Source organism: Streptopelia decaocto (genome assembly GCF_964273445.1).
Source record: "Streptopelia decaocto genome assembly, chromosome: 1".
Taxonomy (NCBI): Eukaryota; Metazoa; Chordata; class Aves; order Columbiformes; family Columbidae; genus Streptopelia; species Streptopelia decaocto.
This window is the reverse complement of record NC_138663.1, coordinates 112,758,633-112,781,420: the sequence shown is the minus strand read 5'-3', so window position 1 is coordinate 112,781,420 and position 22,788 is coordinate 112,758,633. Positions and strand designations below refer to the sequence as shown.

At 34.7% G+C, this 22,788-nt stretch overlaps 1 protein-coding gene across 1 annotated transcript in view; it reads left to right on the top strand.

The window, feature by feature from the left end:
* The window catches only part of CFAP47 (cilia and flagella associated protein 47), a gene marked incomplete at both ends in the record, with an annotated part of 300,742 nt that overhangs the window by 61,994 nt on the left and 215,960 nt on the right, over positions 1 to 22,788 (top strand). The window contains 7 exons of the mRNA XM_082076298.1: positions 1,591 to 1,691; positions 3,817 to 3,945; positions 5,656 to 5,887; positions 6,662 to 6,871; positions 9,786 to 9,879; positions 10,543 to 10,683; positions 13,744 to 13,939. Of these exons, the coding sequence (XP_081932424.1) occupies positions 1,591 to 1,691; positions 3,817 to 3,945; positions 5,656 to 5,887; positions 6,662 to 6,871; positions 9,786 to 9,879; positions 10,543 to 10,683; positions 13,744 to 13,939 (1,103 nt within the window). The remainder of the gene's footprint in view (positions 1 to 1,590; positions 1,692 to 3,816; positions 3,946 to 5,655; positions 5,888 to 6,661; positions 6,872 to 9,785; positions 9,880 to 10,542; positions 10,684 to 13,743; positions 13,940 to 22,788) is intronic.

Genomic DNA, 22,788 nt, shown 5'->3' with positions numbered 1-22,788 from the left:
CCTGGCTTGGGCGTGTAAAAATGTACATTTTGCACATGTAGATAGATACAGATATACCTCTCATAGCCATCTGACCTGCTCATGTCCTACTGCTGAGATTTTTGGTGAATAAAAGCAGAAAGCATGAAGTTAGCTGAAAGAAATACTGTGCTACAAGGTGAAACTGGCCAAGGCCTTTACCCTGTTCCCAGCCAAGTTCCCACAGGATTGACATGTCCTAAGAACAAACCAAAACATTGCAGAGCTGGATTATTGATTTAAATAACTGTTAGCTATGAAATTTGAATTGAAATGTGAATATTTCCAAACAGGTTTTGTTGGAGCCTTTCTCTATTCAATAGAGCTACCCTAAAAGTGGTATCTAAGAATGTTATGTTTGGAGAAGGAAATAGGAAACATGGAAGAAAAGATACTTTCCAGTACTTTTAAAACATTTATTTTTTCCTTTATTGTTATTCTATAGCAAAGCAGTAGAAGCTAATTTATGCCATAGTAGAAATTAATCTGAAAGGTCTTGTGACATCTTTTAATATTAATCTAAATTTACATTAAATATTAATTTATCCTTCAATTTTTAATTTAAAGAAAAAAGAAAATAGTTTATTCTGTGCAAGGTGTATTTTCAATATGCATAATTCTCAGTATACTAAAGCAAGATGGATATCAGCATGCTGTTTGAATTATTAAAATACATTTTTCTTCGTATTTTTGACATCTTAGTCAAAATAGTTAATTAACATTAATGCTAGTTAATTAACATTAATGCTAGTTAATTAACATTAATGCTAGTTAATTAATATTGATGTTGGTTAATAAGTTAATGTGGAGTAAAAAAACCCAGGTGTATAATGACAAAGAACTAAGCTCAGCAACCTGTTGGTTGCAATGAGCTAAGAACATGTACACAGGTGTTTAACAGGGATCCATTCATGGCAATAATTTGCTCGTTGACTATATGCTGAGAGATTGAGGTGAAGTATGAAAAAAAGGTGAAAAGGTGGATTACTACAAATTGATATTGCTCCTACAGACAGTACAGACATGCTAGTGAACATTGGGGCATGTACATCTATATTATATTCTAGCGACTGCAGTCAATATCTCATTGTTTTTTAAATTGAATATTTATTTCTAAATATGTATTTTGAGATTTCTGTAAAGTCTTAAAGAATAAATGTTGGATCAAAATAAATGTTGCTTTTTGAAAAAAACTTCCCCTTTCAAAAAACATAGGATATATTTAGGAAGTTAGCAATCTCCTTTAGGACACTCATAATGTCAATTGTAATTTTAATTGTTTTTTTCTTTTCAGAGAGACAGAGTTTATTTATTTCACAAAATCTCTGCTAACTCTTAGACTTCCAAATTAATGATACATTCATTCTCATAGTAAAACTATGAAGTGGAAATACTATACTAAGCTTCATCATTTCAGCAGATGCAATCCCATCTGTGTACTCCTACTGAGCTAGAATAGAAGACGAAAGAAATTATCCAGACACCTTTATTCTGTCTTTTATTCTTGTGCTGAAATACCTTTATTACTATGCTAAATTGAAAACTATCACTTTTGTATTTTGTTTTGAACAGGTTCTCCATTCAAGTTGCTGCAGCAACAGAGAATTGCCTTCTTACTTTATACCCATATTTGGCATTTCACCGCTCTGATCAACAAATTACTTTAAGAAACTGTAAGCAGTTTACATTCTACCTCTTAAAATTATATTATATCCTGCAATATTATCAGTATTTTCAGCGTGATAACAGGGATGTTCAAGATAGTATTTTTCTCATTAATTACGAGGGGATACTGCAATTAAATTTTAAAAACAGTTAAATAGCTGTTGTTTTCTTGTTGAAAATGAGGAAAACTTATATAAATGATTAGGTAATGTTTATTGAAAAATATTGGACACACCGAAATTTTACAGAACACTTTGTGAAGCTTTTAAAATATGAGTAAACAGACAAAACAATAGACAGTAAAGGAACATAAATTATATTGATAGTGATCATCAATAATATCTAGCACAACTGTTGCGTATGTTTTGAGGAAAGCCACACAGTGTTATAATAAAATGTGATCATTATTTGCCTGTTGGGAATAGTTTTCAGGTTTTTCAATTACTGACCTTGAAGGCTGGAGAGCAGAGTCATATTTTAAGGCCTAATAAAAGCCTGCCATCAGAGACTAGAAATATTTCTAACTGCAACGTGTCTCTCTGCCTCCCTCTCTGTCTCTACGTCTCTGCCTGTGCCCACCTTCCCCAACCGCATCTTTACCAGCATCCTGCCCTTCCTCACCCACGCCCTTTGGTTTTCTTCCCACCTCAAAGACCTATAATCTCTTCATGTGCACCTGTGCTTATGGGAAGAGGCTCGGATCATTGTATAACTCAAATTGGAAGGGATCTCTGCAAGTCATCTAGTCCAAACTCCTGCTCAAAGCAGGTTCAAATATGGGATAAATTATTATATTTTTTTGTAGTTGTTGGGATATGATATATTTTGATGAAATAGACAAGTTTTTCAGGTAAGCTAGTCATTCCTTTTGTCTGAAATAGATTTAGAATTCACAGTCTTTTAAGATAAGACTGCATTAACTTAAGTGTGTTTATCGGACTAAGAGAAGAGAGCTGGTATTTGTGAAGTTGAAAAAGAGATTAGCAAGAAGACGGGTGATGATTTTTTAAATTATTTTTTCCCATTTAGAATAAAGATACAGGTTCTATATCATTCATGGATAATAACACAATAAAATCAAGACAGGAAAGGGGAAAAAATATCTCTTGTAAATGTGTGATTTTTTTTTTTTTTTTTTTTTTGTGACCAATAGATCATTTTTGCAAGCTTAACTTTTGAAGTTGCTTTGTAGGTTTTTTTTTTGAGGATTAAGACATACACAGAGTGATGATTTTAGAACCGATCTCCCATTAGTAATGGGATATGTGTCCTGTAGTGATTGTTTATTATTTTGTTCACAGTACCAGTTTGCATCAGTTTTGAAGCAAGTCATTACTGCTAAATTCCATGACAATTTATGTGGGTTTTTTATGGACTTTTTTGGTGTGGAATGCTGTTTAATGTGACCAAGCCATATCAATACAACACAGTGGCTTTGAAAGCTATTCAAGAAGACTTTGATTCCACATATCTGACATCATGCTCTTGTTTTATTTGCTCCAAACGACATGAATAACAGTGCCAGCAATAAAAAAATAAAGATAATAATACAGACCTCTTTCTTTCCTTGCTGGTATGTTTACTTCTCTAGAAACTCCACTGGATTCCCCATCTACTCTTGTTCTGGAGACTGACAACAGAGAGAGATAGCAGAGGATCCTCTAATCCTGTCATAGGCCAACATGAGAATGTCAGAACGTACATTCTGACAGAACTGATGAATTGACAAAGCATACTTTTGAGCTTGGTTTGTAAAATATGTGTTGTTGAGTCTGAAAGAGCTTGGTAATGGTGCGCTGAGACTCACTACAGAGCTGTGATAAAAATTCCTTAAGAATATTTTGTTCATGACTTAGTATTCTTGAATTAATGCTGTTTTGATGGGCGCTTTTCTGCAAGTGTGAAGACCCATCCTATAAAACATACAGTTAATCGAAAAAATATGCAGGCAATTTCCTTTTGTCCCTGGTCTAAATGACCAAAGTGAGATTTTCATAATGAGTAAAATGAGAACTTTTACTTAAGTGAAGCACAAAATACAAAAATAGAGAAGCAGATATCCATTTGTAACCTATTAGCGAACAGGCAATAAAATATGTTTTCTCAACTGCATTTTGTAATCTTGTTTTATAGACAGTAAACGCTACAGTTGTGGAGAAGTTGTTCTACATCCATGCTATACTCCCCAATCACTTTCACATAGTTCTTCCTCAAGTTCCTTTGGTGCAACCACTGACTCAACCTATGAAGATTCTGAATCAGGTATAATGCAGCTGTTAAATTTAAGCTCTTCGAGCTCTTAAAACTGTTTTTCAGCTTACTGCTTTAAAGAGATATGTTTCCATTTGTAAGCTTTGTCTGAAATGCCTCTGCATATATAATCAATGAATATTGGAAAGACTATCCTCTCCTGTGACACCATAGGAAACCTGACCTAGAGTATAGAAGCTGACAAAACTCCTTCCTTTTAGCCAATGAAGTGGAAGGGAAATCAATCAAAGTATATTAAAAAAAAAAAAAAAAAAGTCAAGGTCCCATCTGCAATAAAATGTCCATGGAGGAGCCAGCAGAAAAATAACTATTGACTGAACCTAAGCAATTATTTGCTAAGAAGGGCATTGTTTATGTAGTTATGAACTAACCAACCACATACACTCTGTAAATATGCTATATTTTGCAAAGGTCTAGTTGTATGCCCAGGTTAGACTTCAATATTTGTATTGCATTTATGAGGTACTGTATAAAAACAACTGCTGTCAGTGGGGCTCAGTTAAGATTCCATATGAACTAAGAGTAATAGATCTTCTGTAATGTTGTCGGGTGACTGGTATGTGAGGCTGTGGTCATCTCTGTCAGCTGCTAGTTTTCTAACTAGGAAGTTAAAGCAGCTGAAGTTACTGCTGCTGTTTTATCACTGTTAGGATTTCACTCTTGCAGATCTGCTGTTGTTTGAGTGATTGTTCTCCAAGGCATTGCCAAGACAAATAGAGGTAGTTAAACAGATTAAATAGTTGCTCTTTACCAACATGATTCATTTTTAATGGAATGATGTAAGAAGAGTTCAAAGAGCAACTCAATTTCAGATCTCAAAAGGTAATAACCTCTGGCAAAGGTGGCAGTGATGAGATGGGGAAAATAATCTTGTCAGCTGGCAGAACTGCACAAACTCAGATCTCTTTGGGTGATGATCTTAAAAAGGGCGAGTGTCTTTTCTCCATATTGTGTTGTTTTTTCTTCTTAAATCCTAACAAGATTTTTTTTTTCCCATTCACTGTCTAAGGTATTAGTTTGTTTTATTTTTCATCATTTAATGAAACATCAAAACTTCAATAGTGGTATTAAAATACACCTTCAAGGATGTGATCTTCTAAGTTATTTGTGCTAAGGAGAAAAGTGTTCTTTGTTTTCTTAGTTATCTTTTATGCAATAATATTGTTGTTGGTGTTGTTAACAAATAGTAGTTGTTAAAATATACTATCTAAATTTTGACCAGGTCAGAATTTAGGAGAGAGAAATCCTAACAGAAGTTAGAAGAGTCCAAATACTTATAGATTGGGATGTAGGCTTAGTTGTACAATACCTGACAAACTGTTTGAACACAAGTCAGTTACTGAGCCATGCAACATGATTGGGATGAGGAACTTAGTACTGGCTAGCTGGTAAAGCTGTACCTACGGGGACTGTTTCTTTAAGATTCCTGTCTGTGGTTTTGTAAGTCATGCCTGAATTTATTTTTTCTGATTTGGTAATATTTTTTTTCTTGAAGCAAGTTAGATTTCAAGAATATATTCTGCTCTTTTCCTAAGATGTGTACATGTCACTTAAATTGTTTATTCCTGAAATAAGCCAATCATTCATTGTCTGAAAATTTATTGTTTTCTGAAAACAATTGCATATTAAAAAATATTGGTTTTGCATTAGACAAAAATAAGGAAATAAGGAATCTTTCTGGATTTTTTTTGTGTCATTCAGAATCAGACACTACTTCTGAAAGTGAGAGTTATGAAACGATAAGTGAAGAGAGTGAAGGTGACAGTCAAAGTGATGAGAGAGAAAATAAATCTGAATTATCATTTTTTCCTGATGAAGATGAAGAGGAGTACAACTTTTTTCAGAAAACCCTAACTGCTGTTAAGAATTGGTTCACTCTCTTTGGTTGGTCTAAAGGACAAAATCCTATTTCAATACCATATTCACTCAGACGGTAATTCATATCTTCTTATAGCTAACTTATGTCTGCCTAATAAAATGTTAACATATATACTAAAGAGATTGGAAAATGATTTAGGGAACGTAAATGCTCTAATGCACAGTTGTATATTAAAAATGTAATATCTATATGCTGTTTTTTGAAAATGTCATTCAGGTGTTACTTCTCACTTTCTAAAATATATTTACAACTATGATGCTCTGATATATTGTAATGCAGTGTATGTTAAATATGCAGTTCAAACTGTATGTCACCCTCTTAACTGAAATTGATTCTCCTCCCAGAATGAACACAGTTACAGAAATTGTCTCATCTTTGGTGGGATAAATGTTTTAACAATATGTGTTTTTTCTCCCCACGTAGTCTGAAGATCAAGTAACAGATGGGAAAGCAAATTTCATAATTGTCTTGCACACATCCTGGAAATATATAAGTCTTAGTGACATCACTTAGTTGGTCTTATCTAGCTTGCTATAAATAATGAAGAAGCCAATCTCCTGGGACACAAATGCATCGGCATTTATAAACATGATAGAAATGAAAATTGTGTTTGGCAGAAAGCAGTGACAAACACAAATTTCTTTATGAAATATTTCACATATTAAATATTCCATGAAAAGTTCTGTGAAAAGGAAGAAGTCCTACATTTTTCAGCCTTTTTACTGCTGTTTTTACTTCATGGTTTATTAAATTTGTCACCATGATAGATATACAATGTTAGCTCACTCTGTGCATTTAAAAGAATAATATTTGCTTTTTCTCTCTCAGTGATGTGTGTAAAGTCCAGAAGACCTCTTCACAAGAAAAGGTTTTTAAACAAGACCTTGGCAAAAATACTAAGACTGTGTATGACATGTTATTGCACCTGAGTGGACAGCTGGTACCAGGGGTTACAGCAAACCAGTCATTGCCTCGTGATCCAGTGGAACGAATGTTACAGCTCCACTATCAGCATTCTTCGTTGCTTGCTTTCCTTAAGTAAGTACATGTATGATAATGTACATGCATCTGTTACACTTTTTTATTAGCACAGTTTAAACATAATTCCAACTCAACATTATACAGCAGGTTTAGGGTTTCCTTTCTGTTGTATCTTTTGTGCTCTAAGATTTATGTATTTAATTTAAGTAATTTTTACTAAGTTTATCCTCTGCAGTTTACACTAGTTGAGGTGTTCTCTGGTAAGGTTATATCCAACACAGGAATTTCACAGGAACTCTGCTCCCTTAATTACAAAAGATGACTTTCAACCTCGTTACTTAAACAGACTTAGTGGATAGTCAGATCAGGTTTTTCATTAATGATCTTACTACTTCACTGATGCTCTTTGCCCTGTAATTACTGGCTTTAGCAAAAATTTTATAGACTTACTTTGTAATCTATTTGTCTTTTATATTAATAAAATGCCAAGAAATGGAAGCACTACTGCTACTGAATAAATTTAGCTACTAGCTAACCTCATGGATAATCTTATCTTGTCACATAATATGGAACAACTGTCAAAGACAGTGCAAATCAAAAAAGGTTTATAAATTCTTCTTCATCCTCCTTGGCTGTTGCTGCTGTGAAACAGAGAAGAAAATTAACTTCAGAGAAAGTCTAATGTCATGAGATCCCTAGAGATCATCAGAAGCCCTGAAACACAGCATTTCTGCTTCTTTTTAGCACACTTACCTAGTGTTCAAGAGGCTGTAAAGCCATTTAAAAACTGTAATTTACATACTATTCTAAATATTAGCATTTCATTTGAGAATAAAAGTGATATAGCTGTATCTGAACTCGTAATGAAGCCAATGCACATTGCTCCAACAACACTAGACCTTTATTTGCAACTTCTATCCACGTCAGTTTTATTAAGAAGAGTGAGAATAGCATTCTTCTGTGCACCACAGATAACATAGCGCCAGTTGATAAGAAGGAGCCATCACGGCAGTGGCAGAAAAAATATCTTTGCCTTTCTTCAGTAACCAAGAACAGTGCTTACAGATTCCTGCTGTTTTCATAACTTCAATATCCAGTCTGATACTAAATAAAGGAATTGATGGATATGTCCCATTGTATTTTGTCATCAAATCTCAAAGGCTAGTGTCATCTGCTATCCCTGCATGTTCATTGTGATTTGTGGAAAGTGAAATTCCCTCCTTTTGAAGCTCAGGAAAGCACTCTGAGAATAGAAACATACGGTTCTCAGCTTTCTTCCCCCAAACACTACTTTCTGGTTAGCATGGTTAAAAAAATTAATCTTTCATTTTTTCCACTTGCTAAAGCCGGTGGATGTTGTTTGCTATTTCAAGCAACATTCAAGTATTGCATTTATTTTCCTTCCCTCAAAAGTTTTTCTTGGTACATTTCCACCACAATAAAGGAAAATTTGGGTATTTACAATACAAGTAGCTACTTTGTTGAAAGTTGTGTGTCTTGAACAAAAATATCTTAGCAGTGTGAAAATATTAATCTTGGAGAACTGGAATAATTTTAAATATTGACCTTGATGAGGAAGGATTTTTTTAAAGATAGTGTTTCTCAATAATAAAATGCAGCCAATTATGAAAACATTGTTATACAGAACCCATCTTAACAAGATTACATTCCATCATAGTAATGTAAGTTTTCTGAGCATGAAAATTGTACATTACACCTATTCCTGTATGTCTACCAAGTAAAAACATTGAAAGAAAGATAGGACACCTGAAACGATACGTTTTTAAAAGCTTCCTTGTTTTATCATTTGGGAAGAAATGCAGTTTTAAAGGGGTTTCATGGGACAGAGTGTATAACTTTAGTGGAAAATGGGAATTGAAGACATGGTGAGTCTTAGAACCAGACTACTAACTTGATGTCATTTTGGGTCCTTGATTAAAATATTTGTGTCTTAAAAAAACATGCTAGGTAATTGTATGAGACATGAAATTTCAAATTTCTGGCTAGATAATGTTACTATGCATAATATAGAGACAAAAATGTGCAAGTTATAATTCTGTGGGAAGATAAGTTTTCGGATCCTAATTTCAAACTGTGATGGATGACTTTTTATGTACAGAGTAAATTGAATTTGGACTGTATATGAGAAAAGTATGATCACTTCATTTGAATGACAGACTGGTTATATAACAAGAAAAGCTAATTTGATTATTATTCACTTTAGCCGGGTTAAAATAATGGAGAACAATGTAAATCTAGATATGCTCAGATAAACTTCTGACCTATAAGTCAGGAAACTTTTCTTCTCCACTGAAGAAAATAGGAATTCTTCATTATTTATCCCTCTTTCCAGCATTTGTTTAAACTGTGTCATTTTTGATAAAGAATAGTGTTTCTTCACTTGGAAGATAAGTTAGATAAGTTTTTTTTGGTGTTCAGTCTAATGAAGTTGCTTTTAGTTACTGCAATTATTTTTCCTACTGCATTTATTAGTCACCTGAATGCAGATAGCAGGTCAGTTTAACAATTAACAGAATTTTGAAATATCTTTGCTTACACCCATAAGAGTTCCAATATCAGACCTGCAGGCAGATAAAAGCATCATCAAGTTTTAATTCCAATAATGTTATGTAACACAAGTTCTTTGGCTTTCACATGGAAATGGGTATTATGTGTTTTGATGCTTTGTGCTATAATAAATCCTTTATGGAGGAGCAATTCTCCTAAAAAAGCCAGCCTGTCCAGAGATGTATGTGCTTTTAGTATTTAGTTGTAAGCATAGGAATTGATCATGAACTTCATAAACAGAAGCTGTCTAAAGCAATTAGTGTAACTGGATCATTAGTCCAAAGTGAACTCAGATAGAACTCAGAAGAGCTTGCACATAGGTTGAGCAAGCTGTAAAAGTAGGACTGCTCTTAAAAAGAATTAGCTTGCTTACCTGTTATCTTTTCCTGCTTTATGATTTCAGAAGCCAAGGAGCATATCTTCCTCATGTAATGCCTGAATTTCTGCTTGAACCTGACGATTACAAGAAATGGATTAAAGTGCAAACTGAACTGAAGGTAGGTTTGGGGTTTTTTGTATATATATATATATATATATGTGTGTGTGTGTGTGTGTGTGTGTGTGTGTGTTTGTGTGTATCTATATGTATGTGTGTATACACACACACACATATGTGTACACACACACACACATATATATATATATATATATAAACAAAAACCACATGCTTATTGTCAGTCCTTTGAAGACTAATGGAAGTCCTCTGTGGACCATGAGTATTCCTACTGTGCTGACTCTTTTGGATTGTGTAAATCTGAGCACATGCATGAGATTGAACAGAAATGTAAACTGTTACCAACACTTACACCCTCCTCCCCTGGTTTTTCTCTTTTGTTCCTTCCAATACTGCTGATACCTGTGATTAATTTCCAGCAGATATGTTTTCTCAAAGTTGAATTAATTGTACAGTTTTTTACAAATAAAATCCATGTATTGTCTCTCTGTCTTGATTGTTGCTTTCAACTCCTGTCAATTCTGTATTGTGCTTCTTGTTCCTGAGATAGCAGTGAACTGTAAATAGTTCTAATGCTGATTGCTATTGCACTATAGTGGATATTATCAGTAATTTATGGCATTGATTCATTATTATACTCTTGTGAGTTTACTATCCAAACTGCTGAAATGAATATCAAAACTAAATCCCATTCTTTTATTTAAAGGGTCACGCGGCTGAGTTGAAGAATGGAGGTGTGAAAAGCCCAGACATATTTAGTGACTATCATCTCTTTGTTCTGGAGGACGGTGTCTTTGAGACAATGAGCAAACGAGCTTGGACAGATGTGCTACTGCAAGTATACAAGGTAAATTGTGGATACATTTTGTACTGAAATTCTGAAGAATTGATGGCAAAATACTCTTTTGAACAAGATCTGTGGTATATTCAAGTGTTGTGTTTTTTTTTTTTTTTTTTCCAAACAGATATTTAAAACGAAATAGTTTTAAGAGTTTTATTTCTCTTTAACTAAGAGAAAAAAAAAAAAAAAGAGTGAGAATATTTTAATTTACTTAGTTCTGAAAATTTAACAGTGTGTTAGTGTGTTTCAATTAGGAAAAGCTATGTTAGAACTGTCTACATTTTGTAGGATTAAACATTACAGAAATATTTTCTTATGAATAAAGAAAACTCTTCCATGCTTTTGTTTTGTTTTGTTACTCTGGTTAGAAACACTTTTCACTGTAAATACTGAGTTGACTAGACATATACACAGCCATGGTTTTTATTATCTTATAATAGAATGGAATTTTAAATTAGGCAAGCATTTTTATAATACCTATTCTTTTAAGATATAATGAACTTGGTCACTATGGACTTCTCAAATGTTATTTATTTTAACTGATGTTACATAAATATTTTTGATGTTTAAATAATGTTTTCCAAAGTAAATCTGATATGCTCACCAGTGATCAATAATGCTTGTATGCCTAAAAAGAAATCATTATTTATTTTTATTCAAATGGATGGAAAATAAATTAAAAATATAATTATTATCTGGGCTTCCCAGTACAAGAAAGACATGGACACAGTAGACTGTGATTCCAATGAAGGGTCCCAAAGATGATTTAAAAGACTGGATCATCTGTTATACAGGGACTGGGAGAGCTGAGACTGTTCGTCCAGGGGAAGGGAAGGTTCAAGGGACATCTTATTAATGTGTGTAAATACCTGATGGGATGGTGTGAAGAAGACAGTGCCAGACTCCTCTGTAGCACCCAGTGACATGGTGACAGGCAGTAGGCACAAACTGAAATACAGGAAATCCATTTAAACATAAGAAACTTTTTTACTGTGAGAGCGATCACACACTGGAACAGGTTGCCCAGATGATGTGTGGAGTTTCCGTCCTTGGAGATATTCAGTACCCAACTGAACATGATGCTTTCAACCTACAGTAGCTGATTCTGCTTCGAGCAGGAGGTTTGGACTAGATAATCCCCAGAGGCGCCTTCTAGCCTCAACTATTCTGTGATTATGTGGCTATTTACTGAAAAAGCGTAATAAAGAATGGCAAAAATTATGTTAAAGAAGGAAAAACACTGAGAGTGTAACAAATAAGATGGACGCGTAGGCTGAGACCCATGAAAGGACACATGACAACATGGATGTGGAAGAATGCAATCATAGTGGCCAGAAAGCAAGTCACACTGCTCTTTTTTTCAGTTTGCGAAATTATTCATAGCTGCATGAAAGATTAACACAGAGCAAAAAAAAACCCCAAATTAATAGTATGCATGTGTGTTGTTTTGTTTTTGAAGTTTTTTTTCCTGATGAGATGAAACTCTAAAGGTAACTTGAAATGACATGATTCATTCAGGTATTGTATTGCATTCACATGACAAGGTCTTGATAACAAGGGACTACAGGGGTGTCTTCTGTGAGAAGATGTCAGTAGCTGCTGTCATGTCCCACAGAGTCAATGCCAGCTGGGTCCAAGATGGACCCACCACTGGCCAAGGGTGAGCCCATCAGCTCACCCAGGTGGTAGTACCTCTGGGATAACATATTTAAGGGGAAAAAAACTGCTGTGCAACAGCAAGCCAGAAGAGAGGAGTGTGAAGGTGTGAGAGGAACAGCCATGGAGACAGTAAGCTCAGTGAAAAGGAAGGGTGAGGAGGTTCTCCAGGTGTCAGAGCAGAGATTCCCCTGCAGGCTGTAGTGAAGAATATGGTGAGGCCAGCTGTGCCCCTGCAGCCCATGGAGGTCCACAGTGGAGGACCCCACGCTGGAGCAGGTGAATGCTGTGACCCCACGGAGAGAGGAGCCCACGTTGGAGCAAGTTTTCTGGCAGGACTTGTGACTCCATGTAGTCATTGTTCCATTGTTTCATTGTTCCAACTGCTCCACACTTGGAGCAGTTGGTTCCCGAAGGACTGAACCCTGTGGAAAGCACCTATACTGTAGCAGTTCATGAAAAACAATCTGAACTTGCCCTGAAGCAGCTTCATTCCCTTTCCTTGTGTCCTATTACTAGTCACCAGAAAAATGAGATCAGCACCCCCCTCTTTGTTGTCCACCTTGAGGAAGTTGTAAACTCTGATGAAGTCACCCTTCAGCCCTTCTCCAAGCTGAACAAGCCAAATGACCTCGGGTCCTCCTCATAAGTCTGGCCTTTCACCATCTTAGTTGCCCTCTTCTGGACACACTCTGAGTTTGATGTCCTTCTTCTACTGAGGCACCCAAAACTGCACACAGTGCTTGAGGTAGGGCTGCACCAGTGCAGTACAGAGTGAGACAATCACCTTTCTCAACTGGCTAGCTATGCTGTGCTTGATGCACCCCAGGACACAGCTGGTCCTTTTGGCTGCCGGGCACACTGTTGGCTCATGTTCAACTTGCCATTGACCCGAACCCCCAGATCTCTTTCCAAGGTGCTGTTCTCCAGCATCTCATCCGCCAGCTTCTTTGTTTAAGTAGGATTACCTCACCTCATGTGCAGAATCTGACATTTTCTTTTGTTCATTTTGATACAGTTGATTGCCCACCTCTCTAGTCTATCCAGACCTCTTTCGCCTCATGAACCCATGCTGTCTCTGAACAATGACTACATTGTCTCTCAACTGTTTTTTCAGTAACTCCCAGAATAACCTCTGCAATTTTATTAGACACTGAAGTGAGACAGCAGGCCTATAATTACCAGGGTTTTCCTTCCTACTGTTCTTGAAAACTGGGACAACATTTGCCAACTTCCAGTCGACCTGAGCAAATCTTTTCTCTTGTGCATTATATGTTTATGCTAATGTGTGATCTCTCAAATATTTTCTAAATTTGAAAACCTTTTGACATTGAAGTGATTGTTTTTATCATTCAACTTGAAATTGTTCTTTTTACATTTCATGCTTAAAAACACTTTTTCTAATTTCAGGTGTTTGTTCTTGCACATGTTTCTTCACATAAAGCCAGTGACCCATTCAGCTTGGAAAGCATGCAGAACATGCCAAGAATAAAATCAGAACCTCTATCCAGTAATATATACTCTTCATATGAACGAACCATCCTCACCTGGCTGAATAAACATTATGAGAAGAATCGGAAAACTGTGTGGAAAGATTGTAAAAAAGGTGAAATATTTCTTTCATTATATTCTTCCACTAAATCATGCTAACAGGACAGACAACTCACTAGGTTAATGTATTCATTTGTGCAGACCTTGTTGCAGATTTGGCTCTGAGTCACAGGTGAAGATGAATGTTGTGGTTACTGCCAGGGTAATATTTATTTGCAGTATAGTTCTCTCACAATTTTGCTTAATTACACTTTTCTGCTTTCAGGGAAGTGCAAGATTGGAATGAGTGAGAAGGCAGACGTTATATATGCTTTCTGTTTGTCAGAAGTTACAGATGCTGCCTTGCTATATCAACTTGTATATAGCTTTTCTGCTTCATGAGTTCTGTATTCTGTTTGCTAGAGGACAAAAGAAGTAGCTTGGTGTATGCATGTGATCATGCCCTTTTCCTTCTATTTCCATTTCTCTCCAAAATTACATAAATGAGCATTGCTAAAGTTGCAGTAATTTAAAAAAAAAGACAAAATTTCATCAAATTCTGAAATTGATAGTCTTATTCTTATACCTCTGCATTATAAAAGTTCTTAACTGTGTGGTCTTATACTGTTCTGCTCCTCAGATATCTGCCTCAAGATCTCTTTGAATCCTATATTTTAGCCTTCACTTTCCTTTTATATTTTTGCTTTTACTGCCTCGAAATGAATTGATTTCTGCTACTGTGCTGTTCTTTTTGTTAAATGGGGCAGAGATTCTGATGACAAAGGACACAGAAAAGACTGAGGTACTCAATGCTTCTGTCTTGGTTTTTACTGGTAAGACTGGCACTGAACAATCCTAGCTCCTCAAGATGAATGGAAAAGTCTGGAGCAAAGAAGACTTGTCCTTGGTGGAGGAGGATCAGATTAGGGAGCACTTAAAGAAATTTGACAAATGAAAGTCCATGAGACCCGATGGGATGCACCAAGAAGTATTGAAGGAGCTGGCTAATGTCATTGTGAGGCCACACTCAGTAATCTTGGAAAGGCCAGGGCAACTGGGGGGAAGTCTGGAAGAAAGCAAATATCATTCCTATTTGGAAGAAGGAGGACCCAAGGAGCTACAGGCCAGTAAGCCTCATCTTTTTTCTTGGGATGGCGATGGAGTGAATAATCATGGAAATCATTTCCAAAAATATGAAGGATAAATTGTTTGGGAGTAGTCAGCGTGAGTTTACAAAGGGGAAATCATGCTTGGCCAACCAGATTCCCTTCCACAATGACATGACAAACTCAGTGGGCATGTGGAGATCAGTGGCTGTTGTTTATTTCCACTTTGGCAAGGCCTTCAGCAGCCTCCCATAACACACTCATAAACAAACTAATGAAGTACAGGCTAAATAAAGAGGACAGTGATGTGGACTGAAATTAGGATGAACTGCCAGGATTAAAGGGTCACAGTCCCTGGCACAAAGTCCAGCTGGAGGTTGGTCACTAATAATGTACCTCAGGTGTCATTAGACTGGATTTGTTTTTTAGCATGACACACTGGAGAAGAATTTCTATCTCTCAGCAGATTTAATATCCTTATATAGCATTGGTCCTTTAAAGTTTATGATGTTAAAGTTAATAGTCAAATTTATACTTAGTTATTGTGAATCATGTTAGCCTTAAATGAAGCATTTAAACACATTTAAACAGGCTTTTTTTTTTTTTTTTTTCAGAGGAACTGTTAAAGGTATCATAAGGAAAAAAGTTAGTCAAAGTATAGCAAGTGTTCATACAACCCCACTGAAAGTCCAAACTATGCTCAATTTTGTATGAGTTTTTGTTGTTATTATTAACTTAATATCACTAATTTTAAGAGAGGGATTAGTTCTTTCATTCTTGCTACAGTATAGATCAGAGAGAAAGTACCACTTTCTGCCTGATGTTTGTGTGCCTGCATGTTATCATCCAAGCGCTCTGCCTTGCAGAAAGAATTAGCCCTGATCAGCAATATGTCTTTACCATGGAGCTGCTTTCAGCTCAAACTCATCAGTTGGGTGATACATTCATATGAAATAAATGAAGATCTATCCAGGTCACTTTTCTCTATCTTTCCTCTGATACCTAGGATACTTAAAGTGAAATGTGACAGTGAGCCAAGCCCAAGCTACTGCAGTGCAAAGTTTTTAGCTATACATCTTTACTACTTCCTTCTAAAGTTGAAGATAACTATTTCATCAGAACGCTTCTCTTGCAAGAATTAAGATCTCATTAGCATTAACAAGGAGTTTACTATCTCCACATTTTCTGCCCCTACTGCTTCTAAAAAGTAAATGTTTTAAAAGCAGCTTAGCATATGTTTTCAGAGGGCAGTCTTGCACTATTTCTTATTGACTACAAAATGGAAAGCAGGTTTGAACCTTGAGACCAAATGCACTAAAGCTGCAAAATGCAACTTTGCCTGTTCTACTGACACATTAATTATGCATTAAATATAAGATTCAGTGCCCACTTAAGGCATTATATGGGCAGTAGTAATGGTAAGAGATGAAGCATGAATTACTTGAATGTAATAAGAATTGCTTAAGAGGCAAGGGAATTGCTGATCCAGTGCCCACGTAGGTTTGTCTGACAGTGTTTGGCTTAGATTCATCTCTCAAGAATCTTACTCTTGACTAGGAAAGTTTTGGTTTTGATACATTTTATTCATTGTGAGGGGTTTTTTTGTTTGTTTTTTAATTTTGAAATCAGTTTAGCATAGCATCTGCAGTAAAAATTTTGAGGAAGGAGAGATTTAGTATGACATGATGTCTTCACAAAACCCTATGAGAATTAAGTAGAATTATGTTTTATTTTAAAACTGATTCTCTAGAGCTTTTAATTAAGGTTGTTTCTAGTACAGGAATTAAAAAGCACAGTCTTTGCCTTGCTTTCACAAATTTTTCTTTTTCTACCCTTTCCTCTCACATCTCTTTTTTTCCTCTCCCCGGTTTTTAGAAAGAGTATTTATGGAGTTTATGATTTCTTGCTTCTCGATTTGATAGCTCCTTAGAGACAAAGGAGAAACAAGAGCTAAAGTATTTTTTTGTCTTTGAAGGGTAGAAAGGAAGAATCTTATGTAATTTCATATAAGATTTCTTTCAGTTAAAAACATTGCAAAACAGGCTTCTCTCAATGAACAAATCTTGCTTTTTGCACACTTGAGAAAAAGCTGAATTAAAGAAGGGGAAGTGAGTACCTAATGAACTGCCATCATAAGTATATTAATTCTGCCTTCCAAGAAAATGTTATGGAGAGCATTGCTCTTGACTGATAAGTCTTGGAAATTATTTACTGAAATGTAAATTAGCAAAGTTTTTAATCATTTTTCTGTGTTATATCTCCTGATTTACACAGAAGACATAAGAATTAAGTATAATATGTAAATATGAAGTCCAATAGGTAGGATTTTCTGTCCTGCTCACCTTTCTTAGTCAACCTGAATACTCTGTGTTTAAGATTTGCATTGTATCTCATTCCTGATAGCTGAAAAACCCAGGAGATCATATCAGGATTTTATTTGATAGAAAAGAGAAAAAGAATTACCTTCCCAAGTTTTAAGTTCATATGAAGTTGAGAAATAGGTAAAACGCCATGTTTAACTTACCTTTTAAGACTTTGAGGTAGTATAAAAATATTTTGGTTTGTACAATTTTATGGTTTTATACTGGCTGGCATTATGCAGCTTCAGGGAAATAGAAGTATGAATAAAGATAGTCCTTAGAGCTCTATATTGAAAAGATTCAAAATGTTAACATTTGGAAAACTGTTGAAAAGATCTTTACAAAAAAAGAAAAAGGGCCTAACTCTTATGACTGCCTGTATTTGTGTATATATTTGTGTGTATACGTATATACATACACATATACACCTGTGTAGACATGAATTCTTGCATATAAATATGTATATGTGTATATACATATATGCTGATCCTCAAAAAACTAAGTGACCTAAGTAAGAATAACTGGGTAAATATTTACCCAGAAATTTTGTTTCCTTACTTACAGTACACTTTGAGATGCCTACACAGCTATTCCACTTTCAGCTAAACAAGGCACTTTGCAGTGTTTTTATGTTAATTGGATGAAGTAAGTTTTCTTATTACTTGTGTAATTAATGCTACGTCTGCAGTGCATACTAAATATGTAGATTGAGTATGGTATAGCTGTGGATTTAGTAATACAACTTGAGGTATTTTGTGAAGAGAAAGTGTATTTCAGACCATGAAGATTTAAAAACGTTCTGTTAATTCATTTTAAGTATCAAACTGTGAATTTTACTGAAAATAGTGGTTAGATTTCCTTTTTCTTTCTTTTTTTACTAAATGAGATGATGCAGGGATTATAGTATTCATTCTGAAGCCAGTATAGAAGCCAGGTATGCTGTAATGAATTGATGTGAATTAGTGCATTTTAAATCAAAGTGATCTATAAGTGAAATGCCATGACAAAAAAATAGTGTCAAAGGTGATGTTTTATTCTAGAGGCTTCTAGTACCACTTAGTGATTTTAAAACTAGTTCCCTTTACAAATGGAAACTTTCTGTTGAAAAACAACAAAATGGAGACTGATGTAAGGTAGCACTATTCTTATGTGATGCATAAAAATCTAAGGAATTTGTCAGTTTAAGATATTATTTGGGATAAAAATCAGCAAAATAAACTAGAACTGCACAGATAGCAAAAGATGATTGGAAAAATTTATTAGGAACAGAAAGGTAAATGTTCTTGCCTCAGGGTAAAAGCCTTCTGCAACAGATGGGAATAAATGAGACATATCCCCAGTGTATCTGTTTTTCTGTCATTGCCCCATGTGGTCCTTCTTGAACTTTTCTGCTTAGAATTATTACAAACTGTCAGTGGTATTAAATAGATCTGTCCCTGGTATTTCAGGAGTTCTTAGAAGAATAATTATCAGTTTCAACGAGCAATGGTTATAGTATTCTGCCTGAAGTAGGAACTGTAACTTGTCTACAAGTTTCTTATAAAAGACTTCTTGTTTTCCATTTTAAGATAAATGTAGTCTCACATGCTGTATGTGCTGAGGGTAGATAAAATATCATTCTGTTAATCCTAAATAAATTTTAGGAAAAACAATAGTGTTGTTTGTTTGTTTAATACTCAAAGGCGTATGTACTCTTATCTTTATTATGCTCAGTGTTGTATATTTCGGTACCATCATTTAAAACCGTGTCCTGGTTCTAATGTCAACACTTACAGAAAAGGTTACTGTGACATATTTCTTCTGTAAATATTTGTATTATTCAGTACCAGATTTAAGCTATTGAAACAGGACTATAGCTGTTATTATAGCTATAGATTAGTTCCACCTCCAGAGATTTTCAGATCTCAGAATAGGAAGTTGTTATATAATATTACATGCCGTTATTACTGCGGTAATTTACATTAGAAAGGACATACTGTGGCAGTTTAAAGATCTATCTGGACCAGTATTCTTCCTCCAATAGAAGGTGCTTAGAGATGAGTAACAGTGCAAACATATAGCAATACTTCATACATACTTTATACATACATACTCTAAGACTTCCTGGTTTGAAATTCAAGACTACTTGAGGTGAAGGTGGTACTAGTACTGTAAGGTTGTACTAGTTTTTATTCTTTGAATCTGTTTAATTGTATTTTGAACCTGTGAAAACTTATAGAATCACACCATTCTGAAGCAGCAAATATGTTTAATATCTATAGTGTATGTAAAATGTTTTGTTTCAAGCTTACTGCTTAATACTGTAATTTGGTACTTTACTGGCAAATTTGTGTATTCTGCTGAGATATTTAACAATAAGGTCTGGTTCACATTCTCAATGTCATGCTTACTTATATAGACTGCTGTCATATGACAACTCAACTCAAGTTTTCCTTTGTAGTTCTGTAGTCTAATTTATTGTTTTGTTATAAAGTGCCACCTCATACCTTTGATCATTAAAGGTATTAGTTTCAAAATTTTTATCTGAATGTATTAGGTATATTTGGAAAGTTTTATAGAATATTAGCCTAACCATATTTATTTTTTCCTCTGTTTTTCAGTAACTCAGATTTTGAAATAATTGCTTGTAGCTATATGAAAGATTTATCATTTGTGACGACATCTGTTGTGCCTCCTTAAATATATATATATCTGTTGATTTTGCAATGGATAGCAAGAATTTCGGTTTTTTTATTGCTTGTGAAAACAGCTTCACAAGAAACACAGTACTTTCTTTAAAGATTTATTGCTATTCTTTTAATATAAAATAACTCTTATACTTAGTAGATTAAACCAAATCTGATCCTTTAAGAGTTTTAATGCTTGGTATAAGACCATTTTGTTTTTTCTGGATGATCTTCTTATCCAGGTAATAACAATACATCATACTTGTGTGTAACAACTTTTTTCCTTTCTTATCAAAATTTTTCTTTTAAGATTAATGATAATTTCTAATGGTCAGTTTTTTTCCAGAACAAAAGTAATGTGGTGTGTGTAGTGGAAGAATTGTTTAAGTGTAGTGGTTTTTGGGGAGGGCTAAACAGTGTTCTTCTACCAGAAAGGAGATAAAGATTCTGAATTTTGGCTTGCCAACAATTTTATACTGGTGTTTTTTTGCTTGTTTGTTTGTTTGTTTTTTCTTGTAGGACTGACCTTTAGGGTACCTTTGTGCATCTATTTAAAATAAGATTTGAGATAATTTCTCCCTGGTTTTCAGGAGAGAGGCCAACAGTTTTAAAGATTTTATTTTCACTGCTAACAGTGGATTGTTTTATTTTGGAAAAGTGAAATGTTTGACTTCATAACCATAGGGGAGAATGGCTTTAGAGATTGCTGGGAGCTCACGATCCAATTAGCCATTTTTTTTCTGGGATGTTTCTTTGAATAAAACCACTACCATCTATCTTCAGAGAGATACTTAATTACAAAAAAAAAAAAAAAATTGGCAATATTTCTCTTTAATATGATTCTCTTAAAACAGATCTTTTTCTACAGTGGGTGAGAGATAAAATAATGTGTTAGGGGAGGTATAAAGGATGACTTCAAAATGTTGGAGGAACTGTAATAAAAGCAGATAGTGGAAAGTAAATTGTACGTTTCTGGGGTTTGGAGCACAAAGCAGGCATAAACTAGTCAGTGAGATAAAGTATACTGATGCATCAGTTAATAAAAGCAAAGCTTGAAAAACCCCACAGTTAAGCAGAGAAGGCAGGAAAGGGAGAAAGATAACAGAAATAATCTGTTTCATTCTGATGTGCAAAGACTAAACTGACTATACTTGTAGTGTACTCAACAAGTACTGGCCTAGACTGTCATAAAAATCTGAAAAAGGAAATTCCATGGTCCACTTTATGCAGTATCTGCCAGTATTTCCCACTCACTTCTCATTTCCATTTGAAAGATTTTTCTGTTGTCTAACCTAACCAAGAATTTCCTCTGCTAGAGTTTAAGTCCATCCTTCCTCTTCTAAAAAGAGGTGTGCAGTAGATCTTTGCTTTTCCGATGACTTTGTACATATATACAAATTGTTATGTCCTGCTTCAGTTATTTCCTCAACCCCTCTTGGCAAAACAATTCCATTCTTTCAGTGTTTCTGTGGTGATGATTGTTGGTTGGTTGGTTTGTTTGTTTTTTTTTCTGGTGCTCTTTTAGTTAATTCATGCCTTTCTTGAAATTTTGTACCAATTTCTGGGTTTTATACAAGGTGACACTTCACTAGAACTGAATAGAAGTGAAAGGATCAGTCTACCTTTTTAAGATCCAACTCTATGCATCCTAGCCAAGTATTTGCTTTTTCTGCAACAATATGAGATTTGCTGTTACCTCCAGATTCTTTTCTGCAGAATTTCTATCTATTCAATTTTCCATGTAGTATTTGTATAATGAATTATTCTTAATTAAGTGTAGTACACTGTGCACATCATTGTTGGATTTTATCCCATTTCTTCCAGATCGTTACTCTAATTGTTGAAGAGCTTAAATTATAGTCCTTTCCTCATGAATACTTGCAACACATTCTTTTTCCCAGAGTCAATTCTTTTAACCTACTTGATATTATCTCCGGATTGGACTAAGGTAGTTTTATGTGATTTTCCCAGTTGCATATGAAAATATTAAATAGTCTATAGTCTAGGACTTTGCAATTTGATTCGTGGACAGCCGATAATTAGGCTTACTGTTTTTCAGTGAGTTTTGTGCTCCACCTAACAGCACCTTCTTCCTACACTGCTTTTTCCTTGCTTCCTTATGAGACAAAATGTGAAATTAAAATATCTAGTATTTCTTCTTTGTCCACATTATCTTCTACCTGTTACATAGACAAAATTCAGCCTAGAGCAGTTTATGGTGACTGTTGCATGCTATTCTGCCAACAAATAAGTCATTGGTTATTTTACTGGAGAATCATTACAGATGTTTCCTTGATTATCACCATTTGAAAAGTAGTCTTCATACCCTGCAAGAAATCTTGAGGCTTCAAATCTAATAATATACTTATAAAACCACTTATTTTTGATTCATTGAAACCTAAGGATTTTGGCAAAAAAGCTTTGCAAAAACTTGTAGCCTTATGTGCTATTTATTCATCAGAGGATGAACCCAAATCCAACCCAAAGAGTGGCAATGAAGAGTGTTTGATCTTCTATTTCTCTTTCTTGGACAAGAGAGGGAAAACACCTAAATCTGAAAACATTCTCACCTAAATTTTGATTTTGACAAATCTGATTTTTCTACATTCAGGATGAATTAGGAGTGAGACTATGTATTAAATAATTGATGTAAAATATGTTTCAGAGACTTCTTAAAAGCCATAAAATTTTTAAAAACTCAATAAATCTGGACTTCTTCAATTAAAAATAATTAAAATATGGAAATTAATAATTAGACTGCCATTGAAAAACTTTGTTTCTATCTGGAAATGC